We start from the raw sequence: 16,670 nt of genomic DNA, 5'->3' as shown, positions 1-16,670 counted from the left end.
AAGAGGTTAGTTTAGTTTAGCTTTTTTCCTTGAACAAAATTAGTGTATACGCTTTCATTAAAACAAAATTTAGGGGCGCCTGGGTGGCTCAGTCGGTTAAGTGTCCGACTTCGGCTCGGGTCATGATCTCACGGTCCGTGAGTTCGAGCCCCGTGTCGGGCTCTGTGCTGACCACTCAGAGCCTGGAGCCTGTTTCAGATTTTGTGTCTCCCTCTCTCTCTGATCCTCCCCTGTTCATGCTCTGTCTCTGTCTCAAAAATATATAAACGTTAAAAAAAAAAATTAAAAAAAAAATTTAAATAGTACAGAGTGACATTAAATAGAAAAATGTCTTCTGTCTTATTCTTAGTCCCTCAATGTAATATTTACTCATTTCTGCTTTTATTTCAACTGGCTACTGCAGTAATTCTAAATAACATATTCATACTGCTTAGTATAAACTAAGAATCTAATCTCATGACCATGTGCACAAGGAGACAATAAAAATGTTCACTGTGTATAATTTGTAACAGTGAAAAACTGAAAACAACTTATAAGTTCAACAACAGAAAAGTAAACACACAGTATACTCAAATGACAAAAGGCTACATAGAGCAATACAAATATAAAAAATGTTAAGTGAAAAAGAAAGTTGCAGAAGCAAAGCTTTAATATATAAGTACTACGACTAAGTAGATAAAAATAATACACATGGAAGTATAAACACACATGCTCAAGTACCAAAAACAAATTCAAGAGGGAAGGAGAGAAAATACATAGGTGTGTTATGTTTTATTTAAAAAAAAAAAAAAAAGCTCCGAAGGACAGCAGATGGGACACAGACATTTGTTTTATTGTTCTCTATCAATTTTCTTTTAAACAGAAACATTTTGTACCTTTATTTTCTTTTCAAATTTTTATTTAAATTCTGTTAACACACAACCCAATACTGGTTTCAGGAGTAGCAATCAGGGGTTCATCACTTACATGTAACACCCAGTGCGCATCACAACAAGGGCCCTCCTTAATACCCATCACCCAATTAACCCATCCCCTACCCACATCCCTCCATCAACCCTCAGTTTGTTCTCTATCTTTAAAAGTCTCTTCTTCTGGTTTGTTTCCTTCTCTCTCTCATCCCCACCCCCCATATGTTCCTCTGCTTTGTTTGTTAAATTCCATATATGAGTGAAATCATATGGTCATACCTTTATTTAGAAGAAAAAAACTTACATTAAATACTGAATGTATTACAAGGATTCTTCTGTAATCTACTAATTCTTCTGAGTATCACTTCAGATTTTGGGTATCACTTCAGAAAAAGCTATTTCATTCTGGCGTTATTTACCACCCTACTGACCTCTGCTGGTCCAACAAGGGTGAGGATACTGCAGTTGCCTTCCTGTCTTTCTTGCTTGCTGAAGATGACGATTTAGGGCTTGACTTTCGCTTTGGAGATTTGCTTGACTTTCTTAGAGAAGGAGATGGAGATAATTTTGATCGAATCACTTCTGGTGAAACCTTTTAAAAGAATTCAGTAGATCAATCAGAAACTCCTTCAATCATGGGTGTTATAATCAGATAACAAAGCAGGTGTTTCTAAATCATACCAAAATTCAAATGAAATATTAAGTGCTGTTACAGCCACCAAGTGTTAGTCTGACTTCTAAACATGCGCTTTTAACCAGTATGCTAATTACAATTACCTGCCCTAACATAACACTATTATTAACAAAGCAAACCAAAATTATACAATTTCAAAATCTCCTCAGAAAAATCACAAATTACATTCCAATAAATTGTACTCCTACTCTTTAAAAAACAAACAAGTATTCTAGACATAGCTTAGGCCTAAGAAACAGACATACATAGATTCAAATCCCATTTAACATTAGCCGGTGAATCTACGTGGCACAACCTTAGTTTTTTCACCTGTCCAAAAGCAAAAATATTTTCTATTTATCTAATAGAGTAATGTGAATATTAACATGTAGTTGATTTACAGTAACGTGATCAACTTATCAACATCCTGATACAATTTAAGACACAACAAATGGCTAATGAGTTCTCTGATCAATACCCATGTTGACATTAATTGCTAACATGTATTTCAATAGCATACCTCCTTTTTAATAATAATTTCTTCTCTTTTGTCCATGTTTTCTTGTTCCAGCTTCATTAATTCCCTCTGTATCTTCTGACGCTTCATTTCCAATGACAACTCATGAACATAATCATAATTAATATCTCCATTGTCAGAATCTTTAAGATAAAATTCCATTACTTGTCAGAAACTATCAAAATTATCTACACCAAAAATTAGAGAAATTTTTTCAACTAATTTTTTATGCAAATTAAAATGGTGGTCTTTCATTAGAATAACATACTTCTCAAAGATAAAAAATATATACTGTTTCTATAAAGGGTTAAAATCAGTATGGCTGATTTCTTTATGAAACGCCAAACATTTTTAAGACACTTGGGTTTTCTTAAAGTGATTTTGGGTTGTCTGGCAGTTGGGTTTTTGGTTAGGAGAAGGGATTTCACAATTTTACCGTTAAAAAACTCACATGTAAATTCTAAGTATTAAAAATACCAAAGCCTTCAGTATTTCAGGCTGTATATATGATTTCATTATGTCCTTGACTTTCTTAAAGATTCATCAGTATTAAATGAAGGTAGCATTAGGTGTCCTACATTGCTTCCATATTTCTTTTTTATTAGTGACACAACTGATTTCTATCTAAAACTAAAGTTTGGTAATTTTAACACTAATGTGTATATGAGCTAACATCCGAAGGATCTGTAACTTTTCCATTGTAAGCGATTTGTGATAGTTCCTTAGATCAGAACTGTCCATCTCCTCAACAGATGTGGTACGATGTCTCTATTTCCATTCATTTTTTCCAGTGGAAAAAATATAAAGACTTGTTAAGAAAAAAAAAAACAAAAAAAAAACAGGAAAGAAAAAGAAAGAATGATGTGCAGAGCTATTCCTTCGCAACATGCAGAAGTTTTCGGGGGCTACTGGCACTGTCACCCAGCCTCTCACCCTCATTTGTTATATATAAATGCCAAAGAGCCTAGAGGAAGGAATTTCAGTGACTCTTATCCTAACACATGACAATGTTGGGCTACACTGATAACAAACTGAGGTGCCTTTTCTAACTTTTCTAACTTTTGGCACTGAAGATCACCATTCCTTAACCTGGGGTAAAGAAATAAAATGAAGAGCTAAAAAACGACGATGATAAATAGTCCTATTTGTCGAAAACACAAGAAAATGAACATCATTGTCGTGTACAGATCAAATACATTATAATGCCAACTATCCATTTATTTGCATGGGAACAGAGAGGGTAACTACATATCCTCTATCTGTGTAACTAAATTGATTGCTCATCTTATATTGGAAGATGATGACAATTTTTCAGTAAATATATAAAATAGACTAAATCACATTTTTCAGTCAGAAAGCAATTACTAAATATTTAAGGACTATATTTACTAGATATAATTTACTATATTTAAGAACTATATTTACTAGATAAAATGATTGGAGATACTGAATTTAATTAAATAAATAATGGCTATCTGTATACTATTTTGTACTGAGACACTTTGTATCAATGAATAATAGGGTTCAAAGATTCAGTTTGACAGTATTCTCAAATTGCTACCAGATAAAATTCCATAGCTAAATACTAAGTATGTATAAAACAAAGGGAAGAGTAATTAATTGTGAAGAATGATTTATAGTGTTTTTAATGGTATTATCAATAATACCCTGCACCCCTCTAAAAACTACTACCTGGAAATATCACCAATATAGAACACAGGTAAGAAATGAAAAGTTGGCTTTCAGTCTTTCAATCCCCAGGTATCCTACCAAAGGGGTAAGCCTGAACAGTTAAAATATGTCAGAGTCAATGTACTATATTTTGCTCAGAGGAAAAGCTCTCTAGTCTTTACTCAGATACGATTTATTCTTATTTTATGCATAGCTATTATAAACAAAAGGAAGATGTCTTCCTAGCCTATAAGGAGATGAAATACAAAACAGACATGATGCAACCTGACAAAAAAAAAAGAAGTCTAAAAGCATTTAATAAATTTAGAAAATGTGTCTCATACCTTGAGGTTATCATTATAACTGCCTAATAAAAACTGATTCATATAGATAGATGATTAGTCTAAGTCATTAGAAAAATGTTAAATACAATTAGAATGGCATATTTTACAAGGCAGCTATTTTTAAAAATATATACAAGAATACAATACATAAGGTTGACATTCCTCATACATACAGAGTTCTTACTGATTGAAAGGAGAATGCAAGGACATGAACAGGCAATTCACAAAAAGAAGGAAATGCAAATGGTACCTAAATATGCTTTTTTCATGTATTAAAGAGGTACTTTTTTCTAATTATAGTATTAGGTATTAGAAAAGGTATAGATAAAAGGTATGTTCACTCTTTGAAGGTTAACAATGCAAACTAGGACACTGGGACATCTATCTTGGAAAGTAATTAGGCAATGTGGGTAAAAGCCTTAAGAACATTAATACCCTTTAATAAAACAATTTTACTTCTAGTAATCTGTTTTATGCAAATAATCATAGAAATATACAAGGTATACGTATATGGATTAACGGTTGAGTATTTGCTTGTCTTTAATATATACATTCTCACTATTAAAAGTGTTAATTCTTAAGTACACAGGGTGAATGGAGAAATTCCATTACACTCCTCCCACTGCTACCTTACTCCAGTGATAACAATGTTACTAGTTTAATGTTGTATGCATAAAAATAAACCTTTATATTTATGCTCTTTAAAATAATGGGACTAAAACTACACACCATGCCCTATAGAAATACCTTTCTACATCATACAAAGAGAAACCATTTTAACATCTGAAAAGCATTTCATAATATGAACACATTGTAATTTAGTGAACCAGTTTCCTTCTGATACACATTGTTTTTAATATTTTGCTCTATAAACAAGACTTCAATGGACATTCTGACACCTTCCTTGGTTCACAAGTGCAAAGTATTTCTTTAGGGCAGATTTTTTTTTAATGTTTATTTATTTATTTTGAGAGAGTAAGCTAGTGAAAGAATGGTGAGCAGGTGAGGGGCAGTGAGACAGGGAGAGAATCCCAAGCACACCCAATGCTATCAGTGCACAGAGCCCGATGGGGTACTTGAACGGTCATGTACCGATCATGACCCAAGCCAAAATCATGAGTCAGATGCTTAACCAACTGAGGCATCCAGGTGCCCCTAGAACAGATTTCGTAAGCTACAGAGTTGCTGGATCAAAGAGAAGTGTAACTTTATTTTTAATACTACCAAACTACACCTCAAAACAGCTTTTACCAACAGAAACTCCCATTTCTAACATTTATATTTTTCATTTCTGTCAATTTGATGAATAAAAAATGCTACCTTTTTATTTTCCTTGACTTCCTTCTGTAGTGAGCCCGAGTACCAACTGACCATTTCTATTTCCTCTATGAATTACCTATTTAATTTTTTTTTGCCCATTTATCAACTGGACTGTATTTTCCTTTTATTTGTGGAGCTCATTATATGTTTATATAGTACTTTTACCATGTGCTTATACATGTTATACATGGTAAATATGTCCTTTTGGTGATATACTTCTTAATTATTAAACTGTAGTTTAGTTACACAGAAAATTTAAATCTTTATGTACTCAAATAAGGCTTCTGGGTTTTATGCCTTACTTCAGGAGAATGTACCCACCTATAAGATTACCAGATACGTTCATTTATTTCCTCTTCTACTGCAATGACACTTTTCCTTTTTATGTTACTGCACTAGTCAGTATGGTAAACAAATAAGATGAAGTTTAAGGAACCAAATAAAAAAACAGACTTGGGGATAAGGAGTTGGAAATACAGGCAGCAACCAGATAATGAAAAGTTCTGTACAGTAAGAATTTGTACTTGGTTCCTGAAGGCAATGGGAAATCCAAATTTTATTTGCTTTTTTTTTTTTTAATGTTTGCTTATTTTTGAGAGACAGAGCATGAGTGGGGGAGGGGCAGAGAGAGAGAGGGAGACATGGAATCCAAAGCAGGCTCCAGGCTCTGAGCTGTCAGCACAGAGCCCAATGCAGGGCTCAAACTCATGTACCATGAGATCATGACCCAAGCCTAAGTCGGACGCTTAACCAACTGAGCCAGCCAGGCACCCCGGGAAATCCAAATTTTATGCAGAGGAATGAAGACATTTATTCTTTCAAAAGAGCATTCTGGAACTCAGAGAGTGGAAGAAGATATTCACAATATGTATATCTGATAAAAGATCTTATATCCAAAGTATATAAAGAATTCTAAACAATTAAGAAAACAGGTAATGCCATACAATAGGCAAGTCTGGAACACACAGTTTACAAAATAGATTGTACAGTGGTCAATAAACGTGAAAAAGTTGTCAATTTTATTAGTCATTAGGGAAATGCACACTAGAACCACAATAAGATACCACACACCTCCAGAATGGCTAAGATGAAAAAGATAAAAAGTACCCTATGAAAAATAATCATTTTTAATTTGACATTATCTACCAAAGATGAACATATGCAAACTCCATGACCTAGCAATCCAATTTCCAGGCATAAGATGAAGAGACATGGGTACAAGTTTAGCAAAAGATATGATTAAGAACAGTAACAGCACCCTACTCATAACTGTTCAAAATTAGAAATTATTCAAATGTTTAGCACCATTAGAATGGATAAATTATGACATATTCATACAATGAAATCCTATACAGCTATAATAATTAATAAACTACAATTATGTGCAATAAATAATAGTTAATCTCAAATATATTGTAAGCAAAGGAAGCTAAACATAAAAAGAGTACTGCTATATATTCCATTTATACAGAGCTCAAAAACAGACAAAACTAATCAATGGTGGTAGAAATCAGGGTAGTAGTTATCTCTGGGAGGTGAGGGTTGGGAGTTAGTGACTGGAAAGGGAGCACAAAGGGGTTTATGGGATCCTATTAATTTTCAATTTATTGACTTGGGTACAGATTATACAAGTTTGTTCTGTCTGTGAAAATTCAGTGAGTTGCACACATGAATCATGCACTCTTCTGGATGTATACTACACTTCAGTTAAAAAAATTCTTTTAAGATTATTCTGGCTTTCAAGTGGAGCATAAATTAGAAGACAAGATTAATAACTTCAAGGCATGAGATTAGGAGGCTATTGTGGTAAAATATATTTGTATGCAGTAAACAAATATCTTAACTTAAATATTAGTAGTCATTTAGAAAAAGAGGTGGTTCTGAAAGATAGGCAGAAATCTCAGAACTCTGTAAACATCTAGGGTGAGGGGAAGAAATATCAAATAATAACTCCCAGGCTTTGGGGGACCCAGTAGAAAGTGGTAGTCTTAGGGAACTCAGATAGAGAGATCCAGTTGACAGATGCCTCAACTGAGAGCTCCAGATACTGGATTCATTAACACACAGATGCTAATGACACCCTGAAAGGATGACTTCATCTGGAAGGAAAAATTAAAATTGAGAAGAGGTGGCTAGGCAAAGGGAAAACAACTGAAAGCAGAAGCCACTTCTAGAAACAAGTGGTTCTCAAAGAGGGGTCTGAGGACTCCTCGGGATCTCCAAAACAATTCTTGGAGTTTCAGAAGATCAAAAATATTTCTACAATACTACATCACTTGGGTGGCTGGTCTACTATTCTCTCCTGGGTATACAGCCGGGTTTTCCAAAAGTCACATGATACGCAATACCATTAACAGATTGAATGCGGAACCAGACATAAAAATCTAGATGTCTTCAACTAAGCCAGATGTTAAAAAGATTTACAAAAACATGTAAAACACTGCCCCCTCCTTGTGATTTTATTTTTAGTTTCCAAAACCAATCTATTTTCTATAAAAGTATATGCTGGGCTTATTATTTTCACTGTTCAATAAATTCATAAATAAGTATTTAAAAATTTTCTCAGATTTGATTTCTAATATGGCAAGAATTAAAACAAATAACCCACCAAGTCAAAAGCTGTTTGGGATCCTTAAAGTGAAAGTGTCATGAGACCAAAAAGTTTGAGAAATACTAACACAAAGCAATTTCTTCTGAGTCTAGCTAAAACTGCTATTCACGTTAGATTTAAAACGTAGAAAGTCTATTAAATTGGTTCAGTGTCATTATCTGGGGATTGAGAGGACTATATCCATGCTTCAATATTCTTCCAAACATGTTTTAATCCATAGAGACAAAATATCAAAACCTGTGAGTTCAAATCAAGAGAAAACTGTAATAGTCATGTGTAGATTTTATATGTAAAACTATTATAAAAGGCATCTACTCACCTTTTAAATGATTTTTGTATAGTAAAATCACTTTAGTTTTTTTAAAGATGATAGCCTAGAGCAAAACCTTGGGAATCAACATTTAAGGGATAGATAAAACACAAGGAGCCTCCGTTCAAGACTGGAGGGCTTCAAAGGAAGACAGAAAAACTGAAGAGTGATAGATGAAATCCAAGGACAAAGTGTTTCAAAAAGGCTCTCGAATGCTGCAGAAAGATTACAGAATAGAGACAAGTATCAGGGTGCCTTGGTAGCTCAGTCACAGTTTGGCTCAGGTCATGATCTCACAGTTCATGGGTTGTAACTCTGTATATGGCTGTCTGCTGACAGCTGGGAGCCTGGAGCCTGATTTGGATTCTGTGTCTCACTCTCTCTCTGTCTCTCTCCTGTTCACACTCTGTCTCTCTCTCTCAAAAATAAACAATTAAAAAAAGAGAGAGAGACAAGTATGTCTCTATTTATTTAGCAAAGAGGAGGTCATCAGTGACCCTGAAAAGCCATTTTACTGAAGACATGGGTCAGAAAACTGAGCAAGTATGAGGTGAAAAAAGTAGAGACAGTAAGGCACAGAGTTACTTCACAAATTTAGTTGTAAAGTGGGGATAAGCCGGGTGATGGGTAAAAGTCATGCGGGGAGAAGAGAAAGAGTGTCCAGATGGATGTTAAAGATGTAAAAGAGAATGTATAACAAATGAACAAGATTGCAGAAGGGGGAGGCAATCAGATTCAGGACACAGGAGTAGATAACCTTATATAGCAAGAGGGAGGCTTCTTACAAAGAACAAAAGAGAAAGAATAAAGTTCAGGTGGGGAAAAGAAGACCAGCTTGTAAGTGTGGTAGCAGGAAGTTGAGGGAGTTACTAGATGGTGAGTTGCATCATCTCTGTGTAGTAAAGAGCAGACAGGAGACATGAAGGGTCCACGGGGAGATCTGAGGAGAGAGTCTGAAATAGCTACTATGAAGACAAGGAGGAAACTCTTCTTAGGCTTTTAAATGGGAATAGAGAAATTTTTATTTTTAAAGATTAAGGGGTATCTAGTATATTTCAGAATATTTCTTATCTGAAAGTAATTAAAATGAAAAGAATGCTGAGTGTGTTTAGCTAATCCCTTCATAGTTAGGCAAAGTTCGCTATCCAACCTCAAACAGTCAAGATTTATAGTATTTTATTTCAATATATGAACTATGTAGTCACCTACAATGAGACATTATAGCTGCTTCTACTACTATTTTGTAAGAGGTATTACATTGACTTATGAAATCCCAATAAACTAATCATAAGGAAATTCCCTATCTGCTCTTAGGAGTAAGTTTTAAGTAGACAACACTGTCCATAAGTGGAGTGGATTTCCTAAAAAAATACTGATGTTCAAATTACAGGAGAGGCATTTAGCATACTTTTGAAGTCTCAGAATAGATCTCTTTAGAGACTGTTCTTCAATGTAATAGTAAATACTTTAGGCTTACAGACTGTTGGCTCTCGTAAGTACTCGACTCATCTACGGTAGGTCAAAAGCAGCCACAGGAAATATGTAACCAAACAGGACTGGTTGTGTTCCAACAAAACTTTATTTGCAAACACAGGTGGCTGGCCTACAAACTGTAATTTTTTTAACTCTTGGTCTAAGTTTTCAGTTTACTGCTAAGGAACTTGCTTAAATTCTTATATTCTTTAGTTTTGTCATGTGTAAGTAGAGTAACAAAGCTACTGAATTAATGAGGTAATTACATAAATGATACTGAAATGCCCAGCACACCCAAAGCATTCAATAAATGTGACTTTCCTTTCTCTATGTGGTAGTGTGAGGCTCTACTGCTCACCTTCAGAAGGTCATAAAAGAGGAAAAGAACATTCATGGTAAGAAAACAAATGCTAACTTGTTAAATGATGCAAAGATGATTTTGCTATTACTCATGAACAAATCCCTGGTCTCAATTAGTATGTGAATTGGATTTCTTCTGAAAGGTGAAAGTCTACAATTTCTTGGAAATAATTTTCCCAGATCTTTAAGATTTAAAAATCTTATTTTAATATTTTATGTAATACAAACAAAATTTAGGGGCACTAGGGGGGCTTGGTTGAGTGTCTGACTTCGGCTGAGGTCACGATCTCACGGCTCGTGAGTTAAAGTCCCACATGGGACTCGCTGCTGTCAGCAGAGTCTGCTTCGGATCCTCTGTCCCCGCCTCGCCGTCCCTCCCCTGCTTGTGCTCTCAAAAATAAACACTAAAAAAAAATTTAGACTTAATTTTTTAACTTAATTTTTTTTTTAATTAACCCTTAATTTTTTAAGGGCCTAAAAACACTTAGAAAAGTAATACAATTTTAAAGGACTGTGATGCTGCCCAATGAAGTCCTGGGGGGGGGGGGGAGGGGGAAGGATGGGGAAGTTGAAAAATGCAGTGTGAATAGCCTTCTCTGACTTTGTTCCGCTACCACATGCTATTTTCTGTGTTACGACTCATTAAAGTGGAAAGACGGCAGTAAGATGATTCTGAAACGAGGAGGTAACAGTTGAAAAGTGTTTTGAAACCCAAAAAGTCTACAAAGTGAATAATCAATAGCTTGAGTATATAAGCAAAGATTCTTGCACTCACCATCTCTATTAGTTTCCCATTCTACATTTTCTTCTTCACTTTCGGGAGTTCTCTCCTTAGTGATTTTAATGTCTTCCTTTTCCCTATGTCTCCCTCTCGAAGATTCTTTCTAAAAAGTATATATATACATACAGATTACCATATTTTTTAAAAATTACGAAATAGTTACAATACAGAATATTTCTAGCTTCATCTTTGTTTCATTAAAGAATCTATTTAGCAAATAATCACTTATCCACTAAGTAGAAGCGACAAGTTCTAGTGTAGCACCATAATGAAAACACTGTATTTTATCAAACAGCAACTTGGTAAAGTAAGGAATAAGATTTTAAAATATACAATGCAAATATTTAATAAGCACTGGATAGTCTAAAACATACCAAGTTTCTACTTCTAAGTTTCTAGGGGGAAAGGACAGTTTAAAATGGATAAAAAGAAACAAAAGGATTTTTAAGTGACTATATTAAAAAATGACTAAAAATGGCTACAATTTTCACAGTAGACTCAGAAATACTGATCTAAAACTTATCATACACTTAATGTAACAGCATTTTCCTGCACACTTAAAGATTAAATCCAAACTCACTTGGTAATTTTACAAACGCTTTTTTAAAAAGATGTTCCCCTATTTTGATGAAATCAAAACGGTGGCTAAAATGGTTAGAAAATTAGTCCTTATACTATAGTTAAAAACATAAAAATTTACATTTTATTCCAGGTGTAACAGTATCCTACAAACAGAACAGGGTGATTTCAGCTTGTAAAATTTAATTAAATAACTATATAAGATAAAGACTCCAAACAACATTTTACTACGTGGTAAGAAAATAACCAGTGTTGTAGAATTGTTAACCTTCCTACCACAGTGTCTCACTTTTATTAACATTCTAAATCCTGACTATGTAAGAAACTAAAACTCAAGGACATTAATTGCTGAAAGTTCTTTCTGGGCATTACCAAACATAAAATGGCGCTGCTTACAACACAAATTAATTTCTCTCTGAAATCTTTTTTTAAAAAAATCTAGTATATATTATAATTGCCCTAAATTTTACATATTTAGGTACAAAGTCATGGTGTATCACTTGCTAAATGACACATATGGTATGAAAATAAAGGCTGACAAAAATATTAGAAAAGGCTCTACAAGAGTGGAACCAGCCATGGAAAAATACTAGGAGGGAGGAAGGTATGAAGGGAGGGGAGGGAAGGAAGGAAGGAAGGAAGGACTAACTCCTATTTATATATAAGACAAAAGAAAAAAAAGGGACACAATTATTTTTATTCTTAAAATATATTCCATGGATTATCAATGAGGAACTATTTTACATCCCATGTAACTTTTCAGTGTTCTATGGATTAAATTTACTATAATCTTACATCAGTACAATTTATATCAAAAAAATTTTATAGGAAGTTGTCTCCAAATTATTGAAAAATATAGTTTTCTACTTAAAGTAGCATGTAATACCCAACTACTAATTTAGTTGAAAAGGATTTCAGAGAAGTAGTAGTTGATACTGCAAAATAAAATAACCTGCAAGTGTGTAGCAAAGTATTTTTAACAGATTTAGAACTAAAAATGCAATCATCTCAATAAATATTAATAACATAAATATTTCCAATATTCACCCTATATAAATAATGTAATTTTTGAATTGCTATTGTTTTTTTAATATGACATAGTAGCTTGTCACCTTATTTCTTTTAAATGCAAACATATTAATTAGATGTGCAGCTGGGGGTGGAGGGAGGGCTGGGAGGCTCAGTCGGTTAGGCATCAGGTCATGATCTCATGACTTTGGCTCAGGTCATGATGTCACGGTTCAGAGTTAGAGCCCAGCATCAGGGTCTCTGCTATCAGCACAGAACCCACTCTGGATCCTCTCTCTCCCTCTCTCTCTCTGCCCCTCCTCCCCTCCTCTCAAAAATAAATATTAAAAACATTTTTTAAAAAGATGTGCAGCCGTTTGATTACTTTATTATGTATTCTAAATTAGTCATCCCAGAACATGTACATGTTGAAATACTTGTTAATGAACTAAAGCATTTCAGCCAGTACACTTGGGATGAGATATTTTAAGAATTCAGAATTTTTTTTGGACTTCAAAGTATGCTAAGTAACAACACCAACAGGGTCTACAGCAGCAACCTGTGCTCAAACATACTAATATCTTTGTAGCAAAACATGAAATCGCCAATTGTATAAAGACTATAATTAGCTTCATGTCAATTAAAATTAGGTTTTGCTGTCAAACAAATCTATGCCTCACTTAGAAAAGCTGGTATTAAAAATTTCTTACATTTCAGAAATGCAATAAATGATTGCAGGCTTTTACTTCAAATTATTTTCATTTTATTTTTAGTTTACAGTACATTCACATTTATTCCATAAACATTATATGTATGGATAGGTAATATTCATTATGAATTTTATTTTTTAATATCTTTTTCAATTTTAAGGTTTTTCATTTTTGAGAGACAGAGACAGAGTGTGAGCAGGGGAGAGGGAGACAGAATCTGAAGCAGGGTCCCGGCTCTGAGCTGTCAGCTGAGCTCTGATGCGGGGCTCGAACTCACAAACCACAAGATCAGGACCTAAGCCGAAGTCACATGCTTAACTGAGCCAACCAGGCACCCCATGAATTTTACTTTTAGATAGTAAAGAGGCATTGCCAAGAATCTGATTTAAAAAAAGCTCTTAGGCTAAAAAAAAAAAAGTTGAAAACCAGTATTACAATAATTTGATTAGCAACTAAAGTCATAAAATGTTAGGAGTCTGTAAATAACATAATCCAACCTTCTCCTGCCCTATGTAGGAAATCTCTTAAATATCATATAGCTATGGAAGTCTTAGTAGATGAATAGAAGGAAAAATATTTACTCCCTAGGTCACCACTGATCTCTCTTCAGTGTTACACCCCTTAGTCCCCATTTTCAGACAGCTCCTAAGTATCAAAAAATTCTTATACTGATCACAACTCTCTTACACCTCTCCAGAATTTCTGATTGGAATCAGTTCTGACCTCTAGATCATGGGAAAATAAATCTAAACATCTGTCACCCATCAGCCCTTTAAATATCTGAACACTGTTACTAAATCTCTTCAACATCTTCTTAGACAAGGCCAAAGATACACTTCACACTGATCACGCATCAACATTTTGGAATTTTCCCACTTTATCACTCTGTCATTTTCCCTGGGCACGTCAATCTGCCAATGTAATTCAATAAAACATGAAAACTAAAATTAATCTAGTCTTGCCACAGCAGCACACAGCATATGGCTTCTGCCTCTCCTGGTGTAGAACTGAAATTATACTTGCATTAATAAAGTCTAACTTATTTTGCAGGATAAGTTTTGGGTGAAGCTTACACAAGGTACTATCAGCTTACAAACTGCGTAAGTTTAAAGTACAGTCACATAAAATAAGGTGAACTTCAGGGCTGGGTGATGTAGTAACGTACTGAAATCATTAGACATCAAACTTTCTTGTGTTGTTCCTCTCACAGCTCTGCCCTTCCTATTGCTGACTTCACACTAAGGCATGTTACTTTTCCCATAAGAAGCAATCTAGGTTCTCGCAGTGTGCTCTCCCTCAATCACGAAATGAGAATTCATTCCTTCAGTTTGAGTGGGCCAACTTCAGTCACATGACCACATCTAAATCAATAACAAACCGATCAATAAATCAAAAACTAATACCAAAGTAATGGCCGCAGGTGAAATGACTCAGGCCTGGTTCCTCAATGAACCGAATTAGCAAAGAGAATGGGATTATTATGACTGAATTAGACTAATCAGGCCCCAGCAGTGAACCAGGGTCAATTCCCCAAAACCACGATGCATCTACAAAATGAAAAAGTGATGGGATGGGTTCTGGTGAGTGCAAAGCAATTTACACTACACTTTTGGAACTATGCTTCACCTCTTCAAAGTACAAGGCCACACTTCCGACAATTTCATAGGCCAACACAAAACAGACTGTCCAACCTAGTAAACATTTTCTCTGTTCGCCTTTACGATTCACATTTCAGACCGTCCTTCTAAATCATTTGCTACTACCTTCCTGATGAGTATCTTTTTAGACATTCTGTATTTAGTGAAGTTCTCCTAGTAGCCAACACTCGATTTTATCTAAAAATGTATTATATCTTCATTCTTGAAAAACAGTTTTGCTGGATATATAACGATGGGTTGACAGATTTATCTTAACGTTTTGGAAATATTATCCCACTGTCTTTTGGCTTCCATTGTTACTGATGTCATTCTGTTGCTTCTTTGTAGGAGGATTTCCCTTTTTTTCTTGGGGTGTTTCTGGTATTTTCTCCATGATTCTGGTATTTTACAACTGCATAATAATATTCCATTTGATACGTATTGTGCCTTCTGTAGCTTTGTCTCATCAATTACAGAAAAATTCACAGCACTACTCCTTTTAATAATTGTCTCTCCTACATTCTATTTTTTTCCTGGAGTTCCAATGAGAGGTACACTAGACTTTCTAAGTATTTCCCCCAAACTTGTGACAACAACTCTGTCTCCACAGATGGACCAAAAAGGCTTAGTCTCTGACCTACTCTAATACTAGTAAAAGTCGTAAGGTCACCACTAGCTTTCACGTTTACTATTTAATTTTCTGTTCTTGTTTCTTTGTTTTTGCTGCTGTTTTACATTTTTGAGAAAGCAGCAATGCATTTAAAATGTGTTTGTTGTCATTTATTCAGGATCTAGTTTTACTGTAGTAAGAGGACCCTCAAAGTATATAGTCCATAATAGTGCTGAAAGGGAAAGTTAAGACTAACAATTCTAAAAAAATAAAAATAAAATTTTTAAAGCCTAACAATTCTTTAGCAATCACATCAAACTTTGTCTACTGCTTAAAGTAGAGCCAACTATTTCCCTTTGACTTACCCACAACTATTAGTTCAAGCCACCCTAGGCCATACGAGTGCAACTGACATTTTGTTCCTAAAGTCTGTTTATCCCTAAAACATGTTTGTTCTTTGTTAATGACAGGGAATGGTATTAGTATGTATTAGATGAGACAAAGAAGATGGGAAGGGAAAAAAAATCTACTTCAACTATCTTTTCCATTTATCCCAGATAATTTCATTGCATTTCCTTATACCTTTCTAAAATTACTTAGGGGGTCCCTCGGGGGCTCAGGTGGTTAAGCCTCAGACTCTTAATTTCGGCTCAGGCCATGATCTCATGGTTTGGGAGATCAAGCCCCGCATGGGGCTCTGCAGGGATTCTCTCTCTCTCAGCCCCTCCCCTACTCTCTCTCTCTCTCTCTCACTCTCACACACACACACACACACACACACACACACACACACACTCTCTCTCTCAAAACAAACATTCTTTAAAAAATTTAAAAAATTAGTTGGAGAAACTTCCTTTGCAACTAATAGATAAAAATTATCACAGAACATTTGGTCAAAAAATAACTCCCTTATATACCAATGAAGTTCCCCCCTTGTACTAATATTCACTTTAAAACAACTGTGTAAATTTGTCCATTACTAGCTTAAAGCTATTATTGTTCCTAGTAATAATTCTCTATTATACTGAAGAATATCAAGTTTTAAACACTCAATGTTTCATACAAAGGATTTTGTCTTCTCATCTTTTAAAGAATAATGATTCCAAACACTTTTGCTCTAAAAATATGCTTAGTTACACAAAATACTAACATTATTAG

At 34.5% G+C, this 16,670-nt stretch overlaps 1 protein-coding gene across 17 annotated transcripts in view; it reads right to left on the bottom strand.

Annotated features, from left to right (window-relative positions):
* The window catches only part of ZC3H13 (zinc finger CCCH-type containing 13), a 103,061-nt gene that overhangs the window by 60,356 nt on the left and 26,035 nt on the right, over positions 1-16,670 (bottom strand). For all 17 annotated transcript variants that reach the window (XM_043578863.1, XM_043578919.1, XM_043578895.1 and 14 more), the window contains 3 exons: positions 10,963-11,071; positions 2,102-2,241; positions 1,340-1,500 (listed from right to left, as the gene is read on the bottom strand). In XM_043578863.1, the coding sequence (XP_043434798.1) occupies positions 1,340-1,500; positions 2,102-2,241; positions 10,963-11,071 (410 nt within the window). The remainder of the gene's footprint in view (positions 1-1,339; positions 1,501-2,101; positions 2,242-10,962; positions 11,072-16,670) is intronic.

Source organism: Prionailurus bengalensis, chromosome A1 (genome assembly GCF_016509475.1).
Source record: "Prionailurus bengalensis isolate Pbe53 chromosome A1, Fcat_Pben_1.1_paternal_pri, whole genome shotgun sequence".
NCBI classification, from domain to species: Eukaryota; Metazoa; Chordata; class Mammalia; order Carnivora; family Felidae; genus Prionailurus; species Prionailurus bengalensis.
This window is presented reverse-complemented; position numbering and strand designations above follow the sequence as displayed.